The 23186-nt window shown below is 38.3% G+C and overlaps 1 protein-coding gene across 1 annotated transcript; it reads left to right on the forward strand.

Annotated features, from left to right (window-relative positions):
- On the forward strand, window positions 1-22960 carry LOC145516368 (cytochrome P450 1A1-like). Its single transcript, XM_081517512.1, is given in 9 exon segments — window positions 1-344; window positions 2319-2406; window positions 7911-8252; window positions 8255-8521; window positions 8524-8819; window positions 10324-10447; window positions 15037-15127; window positions 15196-15336; window positions 22885-22960. Coding segments are annotated over 7 exon segments (1320 nt in total). The 5' UTR covers window positions 1-344; window positions 2319-2406; window positions 7911-7927.
- The last annotated feature ends 226 nt before the right edge of the window (window positions 22961-23186 follow it).

Genomic DNA, 23186 nt, shown 5'->3' on the forward strand with positions numbered 1-23186 from the left:
GATAGCAGGCCAATGAAATGATTCACTCCTGAGTTCCTGATCCCAGACTTAGGCAGCTATGTTGGAATACCTTCCAGAGGACATCTGCATGACTAATATCCAATCATATCTCTCTAAGAGGGTTCTTGATTGAGCCCTAAATTTAATGACAAGTGCCTTAATAAATATCACACAGAGGAGAGACTGGGAGAAGACTGAGACAGAGATTGGAGTGACACGTCTACAACCCAGGAACACCTGGAGCCACCAGAAGCTGAAAGAGACAAGGCAAAATTACCCCTCTAGTCCTTAGAAAGAGAAGGGTCCTAATAATACCTTGATTTCAGACTTCTGACCTCAAGATTGTAAGTTAATATATTTCTGTTGTTGTAACCCACCAAGTTTGTGATGATTTGTTACAACATTCCTTGGAAATTAGTATTCCATCCCCGACCATTTGGTACACGGGTGGAAGCCACACCTGACAACCTAATACACCTCCTGTATTATGAAGTAACATCAGTAAGGATTACTCTTGTAAGCCGCAGAAGTTTCAAAGTTTAAACCCATGAATTCTCCAATAGAAGGCATTATAATCAGAGGCTAAGAGCACAGCTGTTGTTGTTTGGTCACTCAGTCGTTTCTGACTGTGACCCCATGGACAGCAGCATGCCAGGCTTCCCCGTCCTTCACTATCTCCCGGAGTTTGCTCAAATTCATGTACATTGTTAGCCTATTTTCTAATTTATCTTTGGCTCAAAATTTATCTGCCAAACAGAGAAAAAAATAACACCTCTTTTAGAAGTTGGGTATAAAAATAATTGATATAATATGTAAAGTACTTTCAATGCTTATTCCTTGTAAGCATTGAATGCTTATTAATGCTTTGCTTATTAATGTTTATAAGCATTAATAAGCATTAATGCTTATTAAGCATTAATGTTTATTCCTAATAAACATTAGCTGCCACAATTATTATTATGGAAAGAATTTTCCTCTTAACCAATGGGAATGCAAAGCAATTCTCATTATCTTCTACTAACAAAGCTTTGAAATGACACATTGCCAAGCAATTATTACCAATTGTCTGTAACATGAGTACTTGAAGGAGGAATTTTATATAACTATGTAATGTCTATACATTAATCCAATGTAGGGTTAATTGTACTAAGAATGTAATACTTAAAGAAAAACTTAAGTACTAAAACAAGTGGGTTTTTTTGGTAACTAAATATGACATGACTACATGCTGGTTAGGAAAAGTTCTGCCCCTGCATCAGACAGTCCCTATGGTTTGTAAGCACCTGTCAGATTTTTTTTGATCATATTATTTTGATAATTTCAATATTTAGAAATATATGATGTTTTGTGAATATGATACCATAGCTCAGGGCCTGATGGTTATTCTTTGAGGTTTAGCACTCTCTTTGTGGGCTTGCTTTCTTCATCATGTGAGAAAGTACTTGCTATCAATGATCCTTCTTGGACAATCTCATTAAAAGCTGACTTGAAACCACAAATAATTATGGGGCCAAAAATGCCAAAGCTTTAAAGAAAAGTCTATTATATAATAGCTTATAGACATCTTGACAGGAAAATGTCAATGAGCCACACACCATTTCCCTAATTACACGTAGAAAAACTAGACTGTACATGCTGGAGAGGTGGAAAAATTGATGTTTATCTAGGTCAAACAAAACTTGATGCAGATAATTTTTTCTCAAATCAAAGCTATGAATGTCATACTCAGAAGTTAACTAATTGTGGAAAAATGAATCTGTCCACTTGATGAAGACTCCAGAGATGCTACCAAACATGCCAGCGAAAGGGAACCTGAGGTTCCTAGTTTTTTCATTTCGTCCATCTTCCTGCTCCTGCGCTTGATTGCCTAGAGTGCTGAGAGCATGCCCCAGGTTTCCTGAAATTCACAGTAAAGCAGTACCTCTGCACCATTGGCTTTTTCCTTCCTGCTCTTTGCTTCCTTGCTACATAACTTTCCACCGTAATTCTGCTTATCAGCAGCAATTGAAATAAACAGTTAAGTCTTTCCATCCTCCTTTCCAAGATCGGTTTCCATCCTACACCCTTCTTGAGATGCCTCGCTCCAGGTGTAGTCCCTCTCCCTCCACTCACGCTGGAATTTCCCAATTTCCAGAATCTAATTCTGGCTGCAGAGACCTGTCCAGTCCTCTCTCTAGCTCTCAAATGCCCTAATCCAGCTCCAGACTCCTCCCCACACGGGTCCAAGGTCCACCCCTCACTGTCTAGAACCAGCATGTTTTCTCCCAGCCTTTCCCCAGGGCTGCTGCCTCTGTAACCACACTGTTCCTGTTTCCTAGGATAACCTCAGCTTTCTTTAAAACCTTGTCTGTCGTTCGATCCTTCCGCCAGATTCCTCATATTTGACTGCAAGATTTCTGGGCACAGGTGAGCCTTCCAAACTTCATTGTAACTTAACTGAATGGATTTGTTGATCTCACAGCCAGTTGTTTTCTCCCCAAAAAGGACAGCAACCTGGAATGCCCCTTAGTCGTTTTGAGGAATTTTTTTAACATGCCTCTGCCCCTAGAGATTTGGATTTAATTGATCCGTTTGGGATGTGGACCCTGTAATGGTTTCACAGCTTCTGGAGGAGGCCTAATGTGTGTGTGTGTTTAGTTTTGAGAATCCGTGCAAAAGCCTTCAACTTCCTTGTGCTCTTTTCACCTGGTTCTTCTCTTAAGGGGTTAGAGTTCACCTTGAATTTTTGACGATGCAGCAGCCCACCCTTAGTGAGATGAACACCCTCTGTTCTCAGACCCAGTTCACCCCAAAACAACAGGAACAGAATGTGCCTTCAGAGCTTTCTGAGAAAGTTGCTGGGAAAGTTGGCAATGTGTCGGTCTGGTAAACTGCCAAGGAGAATTTCTTACAGACTAGAAGGGCCCAAGTTGGAAAAGAATCCAAGGCAGTCACACAGTTCTTTACATTCGTTGATGAACCGCTGACTGCTCTGGGAACTCTGGACATCACGCTCAGGCTTCTGTCCAGTGTTTCCTTCTAACTCTGATTACTGAAGGCTGGAGCTGGCCTTCAGCGTCTTCCAGTCTGAAGGGACCATTTTACAGATGAGAAACTGAGACCAAAAAAGACTATAATTTAACGGAGTTCCCACAGCTAAATAACAAGAGAGGTAGGAGGGGCAACCCAGTCATGTTTGTGGGAGTCAAACCACACTTACTTCTAACCACACCCATTCTTATCTACTTAGTAGTCTTGCTTTGAAAACACCAATAATAGAACTATTGTCAATGTACAAATTAGTAGTTTGGTGAATGCCTAAGAGAAATGGACTTTTTTGACTTTTGTGAAAAAGCAAGTGCTCCAAGTAATTGGTGATTTGATATTAAGCTTAAAAAACATGGGAAATAGGGACTTCCCTGGTGGTCCAGTGGCTAAAACTCTACAGGGTCCTCAGTTGGGGAACTAGATCCCACATGCTGCAACTAAGAGTTTGGACTCTTCAGTTGAAAACAATAAATGGAAAAAAGATCACCAGGCCACAAATAAAGGTTTCCCATCACAATTAAGACCTGGCACAGCCAAATAAATAAGTAAATATATTTTTTAATGGGAAATAAAGGAGGAAAATGATTTTTTTTATCTTGTGAAGCCTTTCTGTAACAGGATGATACATTACCTCACAGAGGTATGAGTTTTGAAAGACAGTGTGGATTAGTGCTTAGTTCTGGATCTGGCACCTAGTAAGGGGATAAATGGTCATAGAAGCAGGAGAGGTTTTTCAAAATCAGCATGCTGCAAAGCTGCAGCACAGTGACATTCTCACTGTTTTCTTCCTGAACTGAGAGAAAAAGAAAGTTTTCCAAATTGCAGCTGTTGCATTGATTAGGGACTCAAGTTTTCCTTGTTAGTTTAACTGTACATTTTTTCCCCCCATTAAAAGAAGTTAATCTTTAACTTTTAGCTCCAAAATTTATTCCTTAGGAAACAGTTCCAACCAAGTGAGTGTAATGAGCCACATTTTATCTGTGAACTTGGAAAGGTGAAACAATCAAATAAGATAGGTAACAAGGTTTTTCTTACATATTCAGGCTGGGAGAGTTAAGATACACATTTCTTTGGTCCTTGGTGCTTTTTTTTAAAGTAGAACGTAAGTGTAGTGCTTTTTACCCCCCTATCATTTTCTTCTGAACTGGAAAAGGAATTCATTGCTGCTAGCAAGGATGCCTCTCAGTATGTATATGTATCTATGTATTACATATATATGTGAAATGGAGTGCTGGCCTATTCAAAAACCCAAAGAGAACTGGATATTTACACTGGCCGGTGAGTATACTGCCCACCAGTGTTCTTTGTCTCAAGAACTAATTTTCCAAGTGTGAAATTCAGTTATATTCTTTCAAAGGAGAGAAAGTTTTGTATTCTCTCTGTAGTTACTATAAAATACAATAGCTGGACTTCCCTTGTGGCACAGTGGTTAGAAATCTGCCTGCCAATGCAGAGGACACAGGTTCAATTCGAACCCTTATCTGGGAAGATTCCATAAGCTGTGAAGCAACAAAGCCCATGTGCCACAAGTACTGAAGCATCACACGCTAGAGCCACCCACTGCAACTTTAGTGAGCCTGTGTGCTGCAGCTACCAAAACCCAGGTGTCTAGAGTCTGTGCTCTGCAATAAGAGAAGCCACCAAAATGAGAAGCCTGAGAACTGCAAGGAAGAGTAGCCCCCATTCGCCACAGCTAGAGAAAGCTGGGTCCTGCAATGAGGACCCAGTGCAGGCAGATAAATAGATAAAATCTTAAAAATGCAATAACTAACAAAAATATTCTTCATGTCTATTAAACTTTACTTTGCAGGGGAGAGAGGTACGACCCTCTTGGTAACAGAAACCAGTTTTAGCTAGTTTAAACAGAAAAGAATTCAGTCTGAGGACAAAATCTCATGAAGATACTAGAAACAGTGAATACAAGGTCATGAGACCACTCTCTATCTTTTATTTCTTTTCCTTTTTATTTCATTTATTTTTCAGACCTTTTCTCACAGTTTCTCAGGTCCTCCTGGCAGGTGAAATGTCCCCAAGTTTTATTTTCAGATTTATGTCTTATACACCTAGCTGCCCGATGAGAAGATGAACCTTCACAGTCCCAGTTCCATATTCCTAAGGTTCATCTTGGACTGAAGGCTTATCCTTGGATCAACCATCTGTGACTATACAGGCAGGTTTCAAACCAGTAGAATTGCTTCAGAAAGTCACTTTTACAAGCAGGCTGAGAAGCTTAACAGCCTAGGTAGACAGCCAATTAGATTTCTACTAAACGGCTTGTAATTCACCAAGTACTTTAAAAAAAAATTTATTTGTTTATTTATTTTTGGCTCTGCTGGGTCTTTGTTCCTGCAGGGGCTTTTCTCTAGCTGCAGAGCATGAGGGCTACGCTTCCTTGCAGTGCTCTGGCTGCTCACTGTGGTGGCTTCTTTTGATGCGAAGCATGGACTCCAGGGCACCCAGGCTTCAGGAGTTTTGGCACGTGGGCTGAGTTGTGGCTCCCAGGCTCTAGAGCACAGGTTCAGTAGTTGTAGCATTCGGCTTTAGTTGCTTTGCTGCACGTGGGATCTTCCCAGATCAGAGATCGAACCCATGTCTCCTGCATTGGCCAATAGATACTTACTCCTGAGCCAACTGGGAAGCCCTAACCAAGTACTTTTTAATGATGATTGCATTTCATCCTCACACAATGACAGATGACACTATACACAGTTTTTTATACCACTTATTACTCTGTAATCTTATTTTTTGTTCTTCTAGTTTCCTCATTAATCTGTGAAATTTTGTTATGTATTTTTCAGTGCCTGACATTGGGGTGTTCAATAAATATTTGTTGAGAAAATGTATGACTAATTTTTGTTAAGTAGGACACAGAAGAGACAACTGGGATGCACTTAGATTAAGTGACAGGATGAAGATTCCCCCAGCTAATGAGTATGAAGTCAGGTTCTATTCAGTTCAGTTCAGTTCAGTAGCTCCGTCATGTCCGACCTTTTGAGACCCCATGAATCGCAGCACGCCAGGCCTCCCTGTCCATCACCAACTCCCGGAGTTTACCCAAACCCACGTCCATCGAGTCGGTGATGCCATCCAGCCATCTCATCCTCTGTTGCCCCCTTCTCCTCCCGCCCCCAATCCTTCCCAGCATCAGGGTCTTTTCCAATGAGTCAACCCTTCGCATGAGGTGGCCAAAGTATTGGAGTTTCAGCTTCAACATCAGTCCTCCCAGTGAACACCCAGGACTGATCTCCTTTAGGATGGACTGGTTGGATCTCCTTGCAGTCCAAGGGACTCTCAAAAGTCTTCTCCAACACCACAACTCAAAAGCATCAATTCTTCAGCGCTCAGCTTTCTTCACTGTCCAACTCTCACATCCATACATGACCACTGGAAAAACCATAGCCTTGACTAGACGGACCTTTGTTGGCAAAGTAATGTCTCTGCTTTTAAATATGCTATCTAGGTTGGTCATAACCTTCCTTCCAAGGAGTAAGCGTCTTTTAATTTCATGGCTGCAATCACCATCAGCAGTGATTTTGGAGCCCCCCAAAATAAAATCTGACACTGTTTCTACTGTTTCCCCATCGATTTCCCATGAAGTGATGGAACCAGATGCCATGATCTTAGTTTTCTGAACGTTGAGCTTTAAGCCAACTTTTTCACTCTCCTTAGTTCTTCTTCACTTTCTGCCAGAAGGGTGATGTCATGTGCATATCTGAGGTTATTGATATTTCTCCCGGCAATCTTGATTCCAGCTTGTGTTTCTTCCAGCCCAGCATTTCTCATGATGTACTCTGCATGTAAGTTAAATAAGCAGGGTGACAATATACAGCCTTGATGCACTCCTTTTCCTATTTGGAACCAGTCTGTTGTTCCATGTCCAGTTCTAACTATTGCTTCATGACCTGCACACAGGTTTCTCAAGAGACATGTCAGATGGTCTGGTATTCCCATCTCTTTCAGAATTTTCCACAGTTTATTGTGATCCACACAGTCAAAGGCTTTGGCATAGTCAATAAAGCATAAATAGATGTTTTTTCTGGAACTCTCTTGCTTTTTTGATGATCCAGCAGATATTGGCAATTTGATCTCTGTTTCCTCTGCCTTTTCTAAAACCAGCTTGAACATCTGGAAGTTCACAGTTCACGTATTGCTGAAGCCTGGCTTGGAGAATTTTGAGCATTACTTTACTAGCATGTGAGATGAGTGCAATTGTGTGGTAGTTTGAGCGTTCTTTGGCATCGCCTTTCTTTGGGATTGGAATGAAAACTGACTTTTTCCAGTCCTGTGGCCCCTGCTGAGTTTTCCAGATTTGCTGGCATACTGAGTGCAGCACTTTCACAGCATCATCTTTCAGTATTTGAAATAGCTCAACTGGAATTCCATCACCTCCACTAGCTTTTTTCATAGTGATGCTTTCTAAGGCCCACTTGACTTCACATTCCAGGATGTCTGACTCTAGGTGAGTGATCACACCATCGTGATTATCTAGGTCGTGAAGATCATTTTTGTACAGTTCTTCTGTGTATTCTTGCCACCTCTTCTTAATATCTTCTGCTTCTGTTATCAGGTTCTATAGCCTCAATTCATTTGCCACCCACCAAGCTGCTTCCTATATTGAGTTATCCTCTTCTTCTGCCTATGATGTCAACAAGTGACATGAAAGGATTTAGTCTGATGGTTAGAATCATGAAAATAATAGAATTGAGATAGACATACAGTGAATTTTACAAGAGTTTAATTTTACCCTCTTGTTGCATTGTTTAATAATAGTTTTCATCTAAATACGAAGAGTCTGTACTTTTCTCCTAAATGTTTACATGGAGGAAGACTACTTAGTCTATGCTTAGAATAGCAAAAATGATGGTTAAATTTTTCTATTTTAGGTGTTTTATACCTGAAAATGATATTCAGCATGGGAGTCACTTCTGGAGAGGTAACCACTGCTCTTATAATTTTAGTGATGGTTTTTGTTTTTGTAAGAGCACTAGGAAACAAAGGGAGAAAGGGGGTGTTTCCTCCTGGTCCATGGTCCCTCCCCACCATGGGAAATCTTCTTCAGCTTGGAGACCATCTTTACCTTACATTCATGGAAATGAGGAAGAAATATGGAGATGTCTTTCTCATCAAACTTCGCATGGTGCCTGTCCTAGTGGTGAATGGGATGGAAATGGTGAAAGAAGTACTACTCAAAAATGGAGAGCATTTTGCAGCCCAACCTAACAAGTATAATTTTCTTTCCTGGCAAAAGGAAAGAGTCTTACGTTTTCAGTTATTTATGGGGAGAGTTGGAAACTTCATAAGAAAATTGCTTCCAATACTTTATGAACATTTTCTAAAGCAGAAGCAAAATCCTCCACCTGCTCTTGCTTACTTGAGGAACATGTCATTGAGGAAGTCTCTAAGCTGGTAAAAGTCTTTACAGAATTGACTTCCAATAGTGGCAGCTTTGAACCTAGAGGTGCTATTACCTGTGCTGTGGCCAATGTTGTCTGTGCCCTTGCTTTGGCAAGATATATGACCACAGTGATGAGGAGTTTCTTAGAATTGTTAAAACAGATAATGACTTACTCAAGGCCTCCAGTGCTGCAAATCCTGCTGATTTCATACCGTGTTTCCGATACCTTCCTTTGCAAATTATAAATGCTCCCCAGGAGTTTTATCATGCCCTGAATCAGGCATTTATTCTCTACTATTTATTACTATTACTATTTATTACTAATCTCTCTATTTATTCTCTATCAGGCATGTTTATTGCTCTACATGTACAAGATCATCTTACAAAATATGATAATGTAAGGGTTTAAATGCATGACAGGACAAGGGATTTGGTGAGAAGGAAAAAAAAAGTGGTGAAATGCATTGAGAACTCAGACAGCTGTATGTACTACCCTGGTTCCTTTACTGTGAAGTTGCTCAGTCGTGTTCGACTCTTTGGGAACCCATGGACTGCAGCCTACCAGGCTCCTCCGTCCATGGGATTTTCCAGGCAAGAGTACTGGAGTGGGTTGCCATTTCCTTCTCCAGGAGATCTTCCTGACCCAGGGACTGAACCCAGGTCTGCCGCATTGTAGGCAGACGCTTTACCATCTGAGCCACCAGGGAAATCTTTTACTGTAGTTTTTCCATAATGAACCTCACCCAAATCGTTAATAAATGTGAAGTCCAGTCAGAGAGATTATAGGGCAGTATTACTTAGTTCTCATGTAGGGACCCAAAAAAGAACTTTGAATTTTTTGAAATCTCAGAATTTCCCTACTGTGCAGATAAGGTGCATACTTAAAATATGAATCTGTCCTTGGCTGATAAATGATGATCAACATGTAAGTGGATTTCCTGAAGAAATGACCCAATAAATTTGTTTCTCTAATTTTACCTCTGAAACTATGAGGTCTTAAAAGTATCAGCATAGTTTTTTCAGAAAGTTCTTTGATTAATTATAAGGAATGTTCTATAGGAAGCTTCCAGTTTAGTCTCAGATCCATCTTGAGTTTCTTTCCTATGGAGAAATGAACCTTGAGATCATAACACATGTAGAAACGTTCTCCAGATGACAGAAGCAAACCTTTTTGTGAGGCCATTGAAATGTTTTTGGCCCAAATTGATGGTCCACAGAAAAGAAAATTTCTCTCTTGAATTATGTAAATACTAGAAAAAAATCCTAGTTGTTAGAGAACTATTTCCTGAGGGGAAAGCTTTGGGGGGGGGAAACATGAAAAAGTGGATAACTGAACAAATGAAGAGAGTGAGGACTTAAGTCCCATCTGATTAAAAAGAATGGGCAGAAAACAATCTGTATCAAGGTACCAGCCTGGAATTCTAGATCAGATACTGTAAATAAAACAGTTTGTGAAATTCATAAAATTTTTTTCCTACTCCCTAACCTATCCCAATCCCACCTCCTTCTGCATGGTGATTATAATAAAATTCTTACAATAGGTTTGAGAACCTCTTATATTTATTGCTTAGCATTTTCTCTATAACTTAACCTCTAATTTTTCAAAGTATGCTTCCAGACATAGGCGTAGTCTTTACTTATTAAAAAAAAAAAAGCTTTTAAGAAGAAAATTGAATTTGGTAACTTGGTTTTCTTTACTACACTCTTTCATGATTGAGCATTACCACTGACAAGCAAAATTAGTTGCAAGATTTAAAATGATCTACATATATTCTTTACATTCCTAAGTTAATTGGGTTCATTTCAAGTTACGTGGTAATATGGCTCTTCCCGCGTGAGAGTCATATGTACTATAAAATGTAGGAAGGGATGAATAATCATGTTAAGGTTTGTGTCCTCAGGACCATATCCAAGATATCACTGATGCTCTTATTAATGCATGCCACAACAAATACACTGTCACCAAAACAACCACCTTAAATAATGATGAAATTATAAGCACTGTGAGTGACCTCTTTGGAGCTGGTATGTACGACTATTTATCAGTATTTAAGGTGAATGACGGTTAATCACAATTTTCTGTTTTCTGCTATAAAGTATTTCCTTCTTTTGATATCGGCCATTTACTACTTTTAAGTCTACACCCCACTCCCAGTCCCTTTCCCAACCCGTTGACATTTATTCTTAATCTGTTTAAGTGCTGTTTTTTTGTCTCATGTATTCTTATAAAATGGGCTTGATACTTTCATGTACTAGTGTGTATTCTTATATTTATCATGAACTTTACTATATGTAAATTACCATTTTTATTTGCATCTCATTTCTAACTTTTTTCATGAAACATTATATTTTCAAGATCCAATCATGATTGTCAGGTGTATTTTTAATTTACTGCTTCTAACAACTGCATAGTGCTCCATGGTCTGTACCCTCCCCACATTTTACTAGTCGGTATCTCAGTAATGCAGATATTGAATATCTTGCTAATGCTAAGATGACCATCTTTGTGCATCAATTTTGTCTCCTTTTTCATTGTACTCTTATGTTATGAAGTAGAATTTCTGGGTCACATAATAAAAGGATTCTTGAGTTTTTCGTACAGATTATCAATATCCTTTTCAGGGAGATAATTTATATCGCCATCATACCACTATTATTCTTACACTTCATAGTGTTGTTTTTTTTTAACCATTTTTACCTATTGATGGAAGCTATTTTCAAGTATTGAGGTCTGGGGAAGTTATCATGGTGGGCACATGATTTGGCTTCAACTTTGCGCTCAAGTTTGGATAGGGCTTCCCAAGTGACTCAGTGGTAAACAGTCCACCTGTGAATCCAGGAGACCTAAGAGATGCAGGTTCCATCCCTGGGTTGGGAAGATCCCCTGGAGGAGGGCATAGTGACCCATTCCAGTATTTTTGCCTGGGGAGTCCCGTGGACAGAGGAGCCTGGTGGGCTACATACGGTCCATAGAGTTGCAAAGATTTGGACATGACTGAAAAGACTTATTCACTTTGAAGATAGGATTAATATATCACCCCCCTTGCTATGATAACAACTCTAGCACTCCTTCGAAGATGCAATTTCCTTCTCAGACACCATGTCATGCTGACTTACTGTAAATATATTAACTTGTCTTTTTTGAAACCTTGAAGGGAGGTACCCTTGTCATGTTTGATGTTTGTTCTTTGTTCCGACAAAATATAAAACTGTGGTTCAGGAATCTGTAATGGAGCTGGATGGTCATTGTGGACATGGTTTCAGACATGTTCCTGCATCACTGAGAACTTGAATTTTCTATGCTATATCAAACTCAAGGACAACACCAGCCATTTTCAAAACAATATCTGCTAGTAGCTGCCAGCTGCAAACTTATGGTTTGAAGATTTCTCCTTGTAACTAAGCAACTATTTTGGACCCTAGGCAATCCGTGCTTAACAACCACACTTCCTTCTTGCCAACTCCAACCATAATTCTTGACAGACACCTTATGTAACTTTGCAATTTTTTCCTATACAAACTTTCCCCATTTTAATTCTGAGGAAACACAACTCAAGTGCTTCTTGAATCTGTCTCCTGGGCTACAGTCCTCAGTTTAGCTCAAATGAAACTCTGTTCTAGGGACTTCCCTGGCAATCCAGTTGTCTGGTTGGAGAGCTAAGATCCTGCCTGCCTTGTGGTGCAATATTGTAACAAATTCAGTAAAGGCTTTAAATGATCCACATCAAAAAATCTTTTTTTTAAAGAAGCTCTCTTCTATTCCTATTATAGATTGTTTATTATTTGTGCTGACACTATCAAATTTCTTATAGTTCCTGTAAGATATTAGACTGTACAAAGCAAATTCCCTTAGTATAACAGCAACAACAGCAAAATTCTAAAGATGTTTTAACAGTTTCATTTTAGGTGGAATATTCTTCAGACTTGTCTTCTTTCTTCTTTATGCCGTAGTTATTGGCAGTTGGGTTCACTTTTTTCCTAGGATCTACGTATTTGTGTTCCTGAATTTCCTTTGCAAATAGAGGCATTTGTTTGTTTGTATTATTTTTCCTCATGCCAAAATAAACAATAGGTTGCTTAAGCCTTGATATAAAAAGAAAAATTCATGATGATCAAAATATGAATCCTGATATTTATTCAGATAGTCCTAGGTCTTGGATATAATGTTCATGGCTCTACGATGTACAAAATCAGTGTCTTTTATGCAGCATTCATGACTTGTTTTGTTTTCTTTTAATAGCAAATAGAGACAATGTATTCTGAATAGAATTCCATGTTCTTGTACCATGCTGTATGACACTATAGACACCATTATTGGCAAATTCATGGGCAACTTATTTTCAGGATAATTGCTTGCACTATGAAGTCATGTTAGAAATTTTATGGCATAAGAACTGTTGAATCTACTGGCTCACTACAAGAGATGGCCCTGTTCAAAAAATGTAAAACCAGATCTTGAGAAGAGATGTTTGGGAAGTTCTCTTTGCTCTGAAGCTAAATTTGGGTTTATTTCTTGCACATGTTGTGATGCAAGTTTGTTTAGAGAACAAACACATTCTGAAGTCCCAATGCAGTGAAACCACAGATTTGAATTAGAGACTCACTTTGTCTCTTGTGTGGTCCTGGTAAAATATTTAACCATCTCTGTGCTACATGTTTCTCATCTCTAGAGTGAGACTAATTACAGCCCCCATTTCAAATGACAGGGCAATATATTGATCAATATTTGGAATTATCACTGTTATTGTTGTCATCATCATCATGAAAACCTTGTGTTATACTGATTTAACCATTCATTTTTGCTGCTAGATTTTATAAGATTTAGTAGAAAAGACAAATAACATTTTTAATTTTGGCAATAGTGTTAGTCACTCAGTCATGTCTGACTCTTTACGACCCCATGAATTGTAGCCTGCCAGGCCCCTCTGTCCATGGAATTTTCCAGTCAAGAATACTGGAGTAGGTAGCCATTTCCTTCTCCAGGGGATCTTCCAACTCAGGGATTGAACCCTGGTCTTGTACACTGCAGGCAGAGTCTTTGCCATCTGAACCATTAGGTCATCACTGAATTGAATTTACAATTAGTACAGCCTAGTAAAACTGTTCAATGTGATATTTCTGACTGCAGGTTCTCAAGAAAACTGAATGTGTTCTTTGATGTAGTGTAAAGTCATCCTTGAGAAAAGATGAAGTTTTATATAGACTTTTTAGCTTTAATTTTCATAATAAATGAAAATCATCTTATCAATATATAGATAATATCAAATGTGAAGATACCATGTTTAAAGAATGAATTTTTAAAATAAAATAACTACACTAAAAGTTAGTATTTCAAAAAATTGAATGTACTCAATCTTCCATTATGCACTTCTACAAACTTATGGCCTTGAAGCCAGGTAAGTCCAAGTTTGTATCCCACCTGTCTCTTCTGAGTTGAGTCACCTTAAGCAAGGTCCATAAGGTCCTCAAGGAACAGTTCTCTCCTCAGTGAAATTAGCATAGAACAGAATAAGCATTCAATAGCTATTAATGATTTAAGATATTATTATTATATATAGAGCATAGCCATTATTATTATAACAATGGTTTATTTTGCAGTGAGCTATTTCCATTGTTTTAATTTGCCTTATAGTAATACCTATACATTAAAATTTTTTAATTTTATTTTTTATTGTGGTTGCAAGCCCCTTAGATTAAATTTACTATCGTAAATATTTTTATGTGTACAATTCAGTAGTGTCGCTTATATTCACATTGTTGTGCAACAGGTTTTTAGAACTTTTTCGTCTTTTAAAACTATAATTCTATGCCCATTAAACCCCAATTTTCCCCCTCTCCTGCCAACCCTAGGCAACTACCTTTCTAATCTGTTTTTATGATTTTGATGATAATACCTCATATGAATCACACAGTATTTTCTTTTTGTGACTAAGTTTCATTTAGCATAATGTCCTTGAGGTTCATCTGTATCATAGCAAGTGGCACCATCTCTTTCTTTTTAAGGCTGCAAAATGTTCTATTGCATGTATATGCCACATTTTGTTTATCCATTCATCTATCAATGGATGTGTGGATTGTTTCCATCTCGACTATTGTGACTAATGCTACCATGAACATAGTTTTACAAATCTTTTTAAGTCCACATTTTCATTTTGAGTATATTTTGAGAAGTGAGATTGATTGGTCACATGGTAATTCTTTTTTAAATATTTTGAGAGCTCTTCATATTGTTTTCCATAGTGACTTCATCATTTTGCATTTCTACCATCAATACATTAGAGTTCCATTTTTTCTACATTCCCACCAACATTTGCTGTTTTCTGTTTTATTGAGAGTGGCTATTCTAATGGGTAAGATATTAAGCCTATATTTTGAAGTAAACTTTAATGTATAATAATTGTATTTGCAAATACAACTTATAATTACATTTATAAATATAAATTATAAATACAGTTGTATTTGTAAATAATAATTATAAAAATGTATAATAATTGTTAATGAGCAGTCATATGTAGATTATTTTCCTTGGATTCTTAGTATCCAAATACAAAGTAAATTGAAGATCTGATTTTGCTAATACCTTTTTCCAAGACACACTTTCTCTTTATTTTCAGGGTTTGAAACAATATCAACATGTCTATACTGGAGCTTTCTTTATTTGATATACTATCTAGAAATTCAAGTCAAAAATTCAAAAAGAAATTGGTAACATGCTTCCAGGTGAAAAATATAATTATTACAAGAGTATATTTTCATTTTTAAAATTTTAAAAGTCCTTTTTTCCCCCCCTCAAATGGAAACATTGTGATGAAATCACCCAGGTTTGAAGACAGGAAAATTTTACCCTACACAGAAGCTTTTATAAATAAAATATTCTGGCATACCTCCTTTCTTCCTTTTACTATTCCTCATTGGTAAGAATATGCTTCTCCTTTGGGACAAAAACTTTTCCAAAAGTGGTGTGGGAAGAGTGCAGAATCTAAAGCATTAGAATGAATGAAGGAAGTTCTTTAAAATCTATATTATGTTAATATTATTTTAATATTTTATTTTGAAACTCTTTAATGAAATTTAAACTAGAGCAAGGGAAATTATGTGAATGTTTTCCATAACTAAATTATGATGCCATTAACTTTCATTTTATATTTACTAATTAAGAGGAGGGAAAAATATTGAAATTTGGAGCAATGGATAATCTAACCATAATTTAAATTTGTCATACAGACTCACTTAACTTACCACATGAGCAGCCTTAGCCACCTGCTAATGTGATGTGACTTCATTTTCAATAGCTAAGAATTTTGCTAGACAATAGATGGAGGAAGCTAGTGTTGCCACAAATAGATTGAACAGAGTATACATTTATAGGTATTTGAAAGTTTACTAAACTTTATGCCAGACTCTCCAGCTCCCAAAGGCATGCCAGTATAGGCTAAGTTCAGTTAAGTTCAGTTGCTCAGTTGTGTCCGACTCTTTGCGACCCAATAAACTGCAGCATGCCAGGCCTCCTTGTCCATCACCAACTGCCGGAGTCTACCCAAAACCATGTCCATTGAGTCAGTGATGCCATCCAACCATTTCATCCTCTGTCATCCCCTTCTTCACCTGCCCTCAATCTTTCCCAGCGTCAGGGTCTTTTCAAATGAGTCAGCTCTTTGCATTAGGTGGCCAAAGTATTGGAGTTTCAGCTTCAACATCAGTCCTTCCAATGAACACCCAGGACTGATCTCATTTAGGATGGACTGGTTGGATCTCCTTGCAGTCCAAGAGACTCTCAAGAGTCTTCAACACCACAGTTCAAAAGCATCAATTCTTTGGCACTCAGCTTCTTTACAGTCCAACTTTCACATCCATACATGACCACTGGAAAAACCATAGCCTTGACGAGACGGGCCTTTGTTGACAAAGTAATGTCTCTGCTTTTTAATATGTTGGCCGTCTAGGTTGGTCATAACTTTCCCTTCAAGGAGTAAGTGTCTTTTAATTTCATGGCTGCAGTCATCATCTGAAGTGATTTTGGAGCCCCCAAAAATAAAGTCAGCCACTGTTTCCACTGTTTCCCCATCTATTTGCCATGAAGTGATGGGACCGGATGCCATGATCTTAGTTTTCTGCATGTTGAGCTTTAAGCCAACTTTTTCACTCTCCTCTTTCACTTTCATCAAGAGGCTCTTTAGTTCTTCTTCACTTTCTGCCATAAGGGTGGTGTCATCTGCATATCTGAGGTTATTGATATTTCTCCCGGCAATCTTGATTCCAGCTTGTGCTTCCTCCAGCCCAGTGTTTCTCACGATGTACCTTGCATATAAGTTAAATAAGCAGGGTGACAATATACAGCCTTGATGTACTCCTTTTCCTATTTGGAACCAGTTTGTTGTTCCATGTCCAATTCTAACTGTTGCTTCCTATCCTGCATACAGGTTTCTCAAGAGGCAGGTCAGGTGATCTGGTATTCCCATCTCCTTCAGAATTTTCCACAGTTTATTGTGATCCACACAGTCAAAGGCTTTGGCATAGTCAATAATGCAGAAATAGATGCTAAGTAGATAGGCTTTATTAAATATGTATGTAAACAACTTAAGTTCTAGTAGTTCAAACTGTTTCCATTCTATATAGTTAAGTTAAAAAAAATTAAACTCTCAGTGCTTTTTCTCTTCCCATCTTTAAATAGTGAAAGTATGGGAATGTCTCTCACCGCATGTGGTAATTAGCACAGCAGAATGCAGTGACCTCAGCCCAGGGATCTCAAAGGACAAGACCACTAGCTGAGTGGTCAAACCCAGACAGAAAGCCACTCAGTCCCCTGAATTTTACTTCTCTAGTTTGCTCTCCATATTTCACCTGTGATGCTATCTATTCACAGTGATCTCTTTCCTTCAGATCCCCTTTCTGGTTGAAGCAGATTTCATCTTTAACTTAAGTTAATAAAAAAGTGAAGTGTTAGCTGCTGAGCCATGTCTGACTCTTTGCGACCCTATGGACTGTAGCCCACCAGGCTCCTCTGTTCATGAAATTCTTCAGGCAAGAATATGGGTGTGGGTTGCCATTTCCTTCTCCAGGAGATCTTCCTGACCAAGGGATCAAACCCAGGTCTCCTGCATTGCAAGCAGATTCTTTACCATCTGAGCTACCAGGGAAGCCCCCCAAAAAGGTCCTACATTTAAAGATGCAGCTCTTCTGTCCCAAAGGCTTCCATAGGGTGACTTTGGGTGCTACATAAAAGAATACAATCTACAAGCTTTACCAAGAATCAGGAACAGAAAACAAATTTACAGGAGGCATTTGGGATGAAATGAAAGTGATCATATACTTTGGGATCCTGAAAACACATCTGAGGACCTCACTAATAGGGAGAAACATATTTTAGAAAATAGGTATTCATTATATTATTAAAAGTGAAGAAATGAATTCATATATAAACTAAAAAGATCAGATGCATTGGCCAATGAGAGTAGTGTGATATGACCCAAGAATTTTAGCACAAACATATTAATAAAAGGCATCTTATATATATATCATTTGGGACTAATCTATTCTATACTTGGATATTTACTATTTTCCATCTAAAAGGACAAGGGATCAAAAAGCAGAAAATAAGTTCAAATGAAATAGATTGAAGCAAGATAAATAGGACAATCTTAGGTAAAGGGGGCAAAATTTTTGCTATTACTTGTACCATATGTACACACACGCGAAGGTTAAACGGTACCCTAATAAGTATTTATTGAATATACACTCTTAAAAAGTTGTATAGAAAGGTACTTTTGTATGGGAAGTTTCAGAAACATATATATATGAAGAGAAACCCTACAATGAATGCATTAATATATTGAGTCTTCCTTTGAATATATAATCACTCACATTTTCTTTATTAGTGAAATCAAATTTTACATGCTAGGTTTCCAAAGAGTAGGAACATGTGCTTTTTTTATACAGATTAGAATTTGAGCAGCTTAATCCGCAGAGGGAGTGACAGGAATGTACTGAGAAAAGCAAGTGGCTACACATAGGAACAGGTAATCCTTCCAACAAATAGGTCCATCCCTTTTTTGGTCTTATCCTTTGCTGGGTTTTGAGGACACCCTATGAGTAATATCCATATTATTTGCCAAAGTTCAATACCAACTACAAGATGAAAGGTCAGAGCTAGTTTAAAATATTAACTTTCTAAATTAACAGAACTAGTTTGCACAGTTTGGCTGAGAGCTAGAGTAAGGAGGCTTAGTCACAGTTTTCATCTGAATTAGACATACTTCTCCACTCATACTCTGGTGAAGTTGGACAACTGCAGTCTCCCTGGGAAGTAGGAAACTGGCTCCTCAGCTTAGTCCCTTATAACTATAGATGAGATGTACCTTCTCTACAGGTTGGGTAATCAGAAGAGAGAACCCAGAAGTGGCTAAGACAGTTGTGTCCAGTGACTGTTCTCAAACTTATCACATCAAGATATCACTGCTTCTCTGGGGAGAAATGAGAGTGAGGGCCATTTTGGATGTTGTTTTTTTCTCTCTCTCTGTTTCTCTCTTTATTTGCTTTTTCCTCAACCCCAGCACCTAGGTCAGTGCCTGGCACATAGTAGACACTCTCTAAATATTTGTGAAGAAAATGCAGCTAGAGGCTTGCCCATATCAATTACAGAAGAGCAGACTGAGCTGAAAGTACCTCAGGCAGTGAAAAATGAGACTGATGGGTGGTGGTGGCAGTGGTGGGAATAATGATGAGTACAACCAGTATTTGGAGACCCCTACTGTGTTCTGGGGGCTTTCCTAGTGGCTCAGTGGTAAAGAATCCCCCTCCCAACCTGGGAGACAAGGGTTTGATCCCTGGGTCAGGAAGATCCCCTGGAGAAAGAAATGACAGCCATCCCACTCCAGTATTCTTGCCTGAGAACCTCATGGACAGAGGAGCCTGATGGGCTACAGTCCTTGGGGTTGCAGGGAGTCAGACATGACTTAGCAGCTAAAATAACAACTGTGTGCTGGGTACAAAAAGCTCAGATATATCTACTCTGACCTCAACAGTAATCCTATATAGTGGTGTTACCATAATCCCAGTTTTACCGATGAAGAAACTTTCAGCCCAATTGAGCAAATTACTTAAGATCACATTTTCAGCAGGTAACAGAAGCAGGATTCACATCCAGTGCAAATCCTATTTAATATGCAAATCTAGTTTAATGGAAATTATGCTCCATGTAGTGAGGGCTTGATGTTTCCAGCAAACTGGTAAAGACTACATTCTTTTCTTTCTATTCTTTCTTTTTTTTTTTTTGGTTTCCTTTGGCTACACCACATGGCTTTCCAGATCTTAGTTCCCCCACTGAGGGTCAAACCTGGGCCTCAGCAGCAAAAGCACCTAATCTTAACCATTGGACCAACAGGGAATTCCCAAGATTGCATTCTTATACACTCCGCTAGCCGTATGTGCAGTACTCTGTATAGCTTCTCCCTCTTTACCCAAGACCTCATCTGACTGATGGCTTAGATGCTAGCCTTGTAGGGAGGGAAGTTATTATCCTGTGCTCCTAATAGTACCTTCATGATCTCTGTAAGCAGCAAAATGGTGGAATACACTGCATAGTCTGTCCCACTGGAAAGCTTATTGTCAGAGAGATTGATACATCTCTTCTCCACCCAGTGATTATGCTGGATAAACCTAAACATTTTTAAATCCACTATAAAAAAAAAATACAGTCAGTGTAAACTGAATGGCATTTATTTTCTGTTAGTACAACCTCAAGTATCTCAAGTGTTCTAGTATCCTAAGAACTTGTGATTATATTGACTATTGAGTAATGAACAAACAAGCTCAGTGAACACAGGTGTTAATAAAGAAGTACTCTTTGTAGGAAGGCACTTGTTTAAGTTAAATGAGTATGTAATTCAAGACCTGATAGTATGGGGAAATTATTCATGTTTAATCTAAAAGGTCACAAGTTCAAGCACGCACTGAGCAATGGAAAATATGAAAAGTGAATTTTACGTTGAAGCAGTGGGGAGAGGTCATCTATTGTATCTCTCCAACCCAGTAAACTATTGGTGAGCAGGACATTGTCGCAGTGTTATCAGCTCTTTTAGTTTAGTTCTTTAAACAAGAACTTGGAGATGGAGATTTTCTTGTGGAATCTTTTGATTTTTAAATGTTAGCAGCAATGAGAATTACTTTTAAAAGATTATGACACATGTAAACCCATGGCTGATTCATGTCAATGTATGGCAAAAACTATTACAATATTGTAAAGTAATTAGCCCCCAACTAAAATAAATAAATTTATTAAAAAAAAAAAAGATTATGAGAGCAAAACAAAGTTTGTTGGAGGACTGAATATCATTTGTAAATCTCCAGGTCTATGACCTCCGTCTCAGGGAAAACAAATTTTTCTCCTAGGAAGAGTGTGACATCTATAGGCAAAGAGACCCAGTTCTTTATGAAGTCAGGTGAGTCTCTGATGTATGGCTTAGGATGTAGGTAACACACTATCATTAATTGTAGATGAGCCTGATGCAGTGCTTATAACAAAAGGTGGAAGGAAAAGAGAGAACCAAATGTGGGCAACCGCCTCAATCAGAGTTGCTTTCAGGAGACCTGGCTCCTCTCTGTGATGATATGTGAAGGTTATTTCCTAAACACAGTGCAAGAGCACCAGGGTGAGAAGTGTGGACTCAATAGTCTAATCCTTCCTGTTGCTTTTGCTTGAAGCCAAGGAAATTAAAATATTTATTACCTTTTATTTAACCACGATTTTGGAATATTCTAATGAGAGTTTTGTAGAATTATTCATTTAAAATAATAAAAAATTAAAATATGTTTCATGTATTTTATTCACTATTTAATGAACCAGAAACCATTTTTGTGAAAAATAGGTATAATTGTACTAAGTTTTTAGATAACTAAATCTGTCAACATATTAAAGGGAATAATGACATATATATCCACAATAATTATCTAATTATATACCTCCATAACTATATACATATACATTTGCATACTCAGTCATGTCTAACTCTTTTCAACCCCTGGACTGTAGCCTGCCAGGTTCCTCTGTCCATGGAATTTTCCAGGCAAGAATATTGGAATGGGTTGCCATTTCCTTTTCCAGGGGGATCTTCCCGACCCAGGGGTTGAATCTACATCTCCTGCCTTGGCAGGCAGATTCTTTACTGCTGCACCACCTGGGAAGCACCACACACACGCACGCGCGCACACACACACACAAATATATGTGTATATAACTTTATATACATTGTTCTGAACTTGTATGAAAGACTTTATCCAAAGCAAAATTATTATGGAGAAGTTGGCAACAAAAGTAAAAGTGATAAAATGAATTCTTTAAAAATTTTTATTTTTGTCTATTTTATACAGAACTATTTGGGATAATCCCAATTTACTTAGACCTGAGAGATTTCTGAATGAAAACAGGGAACTGAATAAAAGTCTTGTTGAGAAAGTGTTCATTTTTGGAATGGGCGTCTGGTAGTGTCTCGGAGAAGATGTTGCACAAAATGAAGTATTCGTTTGCATCACCACAGTTCTGCAACAGCTCACACTGAAGAAATGCCCTGGGGTCGAGCTTGACCTGACACCCACATATGGATTAGTCATGAAGCCAAAGCCATACCAACTTCAAGCAGAGCCCTGCTCCATGGGTAGTTCCTGTTCTTAGATTCTTAGACCATATGGAAGTTTTCTTACTTAATTTAGAAAAATTTGGGGCTTCAAATTCATTTAGCAAGCAGTTTATTAATAAAATTCATCCCTCTAAGCTCAGTTCAGTTCGTTGTATGTCATCCTAGCGTAGTGGTTTTTTAAGTATATGGTGTAGCCTGCCTCCTCATATGAGAGCTCTTATCTTATGAGGATATTTGAAGATAATGAAGTGTAATGTGATTCAAGGGTTTTAAACCCATGTCTCATGCACTGGTGTCCCAACTGTCACTGTGAGCAATGGAGAAGGGAATGGATGAGCACTGGTAGATGGAGCAAACAGGCAAGGGGCTTCTGTCTTCCTTCCCTCTGTGCCATCTTTAGTAGACAAATATACTGATATTAGTTTTCAACATTGGGCTCAGAATAAGAACAAAGTTCTGATGTTGAATATATTTCTTTCCACTGGACTAAGAACTAGGTACTCAAGAGATCCAGAGAAGGGAGTTAAAGTTGCCCAGAGCAGCAGAGAACATTTCATGGGATAATAGATGAGGAGCTGTGCTAGATTTGGAGAGACAGGGGAAAGCATGCAAAGAGGGGATGTCTTCAAAATCCATTTTTATATTGGCTCTATGTTTCCTGGATTATATGAATTTAACTTCAGGGCAAATTGGTATTTTTACAATGTTATCAGTTCCTTTTGATAACCTACTAAATATACATGTGTATTAGTTTGCAAGGGCTGCTGCTGAAACAAAATATTAATACCACAATCTGAATGGCTTTAACAACAGACATTTGTTTTCTCACAGTTCTGGAGGCTGGACGTCTAAGAACAAGACGTCAGCAGGGTTGATTCCTCCTGAAGGCTGTTTCTTGGGTCTGTAGATGGGCTGTCCTCACGTGGCCTTTGGTCTATGCCCACACATCCCTGTGTCTCTCCTTTTACTTGTTAAAGACAACAGTTATCTTCGATTAAAGCCTCATCCTAATAGCCTCATTTTAGCTTAACTATATCCTTAAAGATCTTAACTCCAAATGCAGTTGCATTCTGAGGTACTAGGGGTTGAGACTTCAACATAAGAATCTAGGGAGGAGATACAATTCAGCCCTT

The sequence above is a fragment of the Giraffa tippelskirchi genome, chromosome 1, assembly GCF_054371585.1.
Source record: "Giraffa tippelskirchi isolate mGirTip1 chromosome 1, T2T-mGirTip1v1.2.pri, whole genome shotgun sequence".
Taxonomy (NCBI): Eukaryota; Metazoa; Chordata; class Mammalia; order Artiodactyla; family Giraffidae; genus Giraffa; species Giraffa tippelskirchi.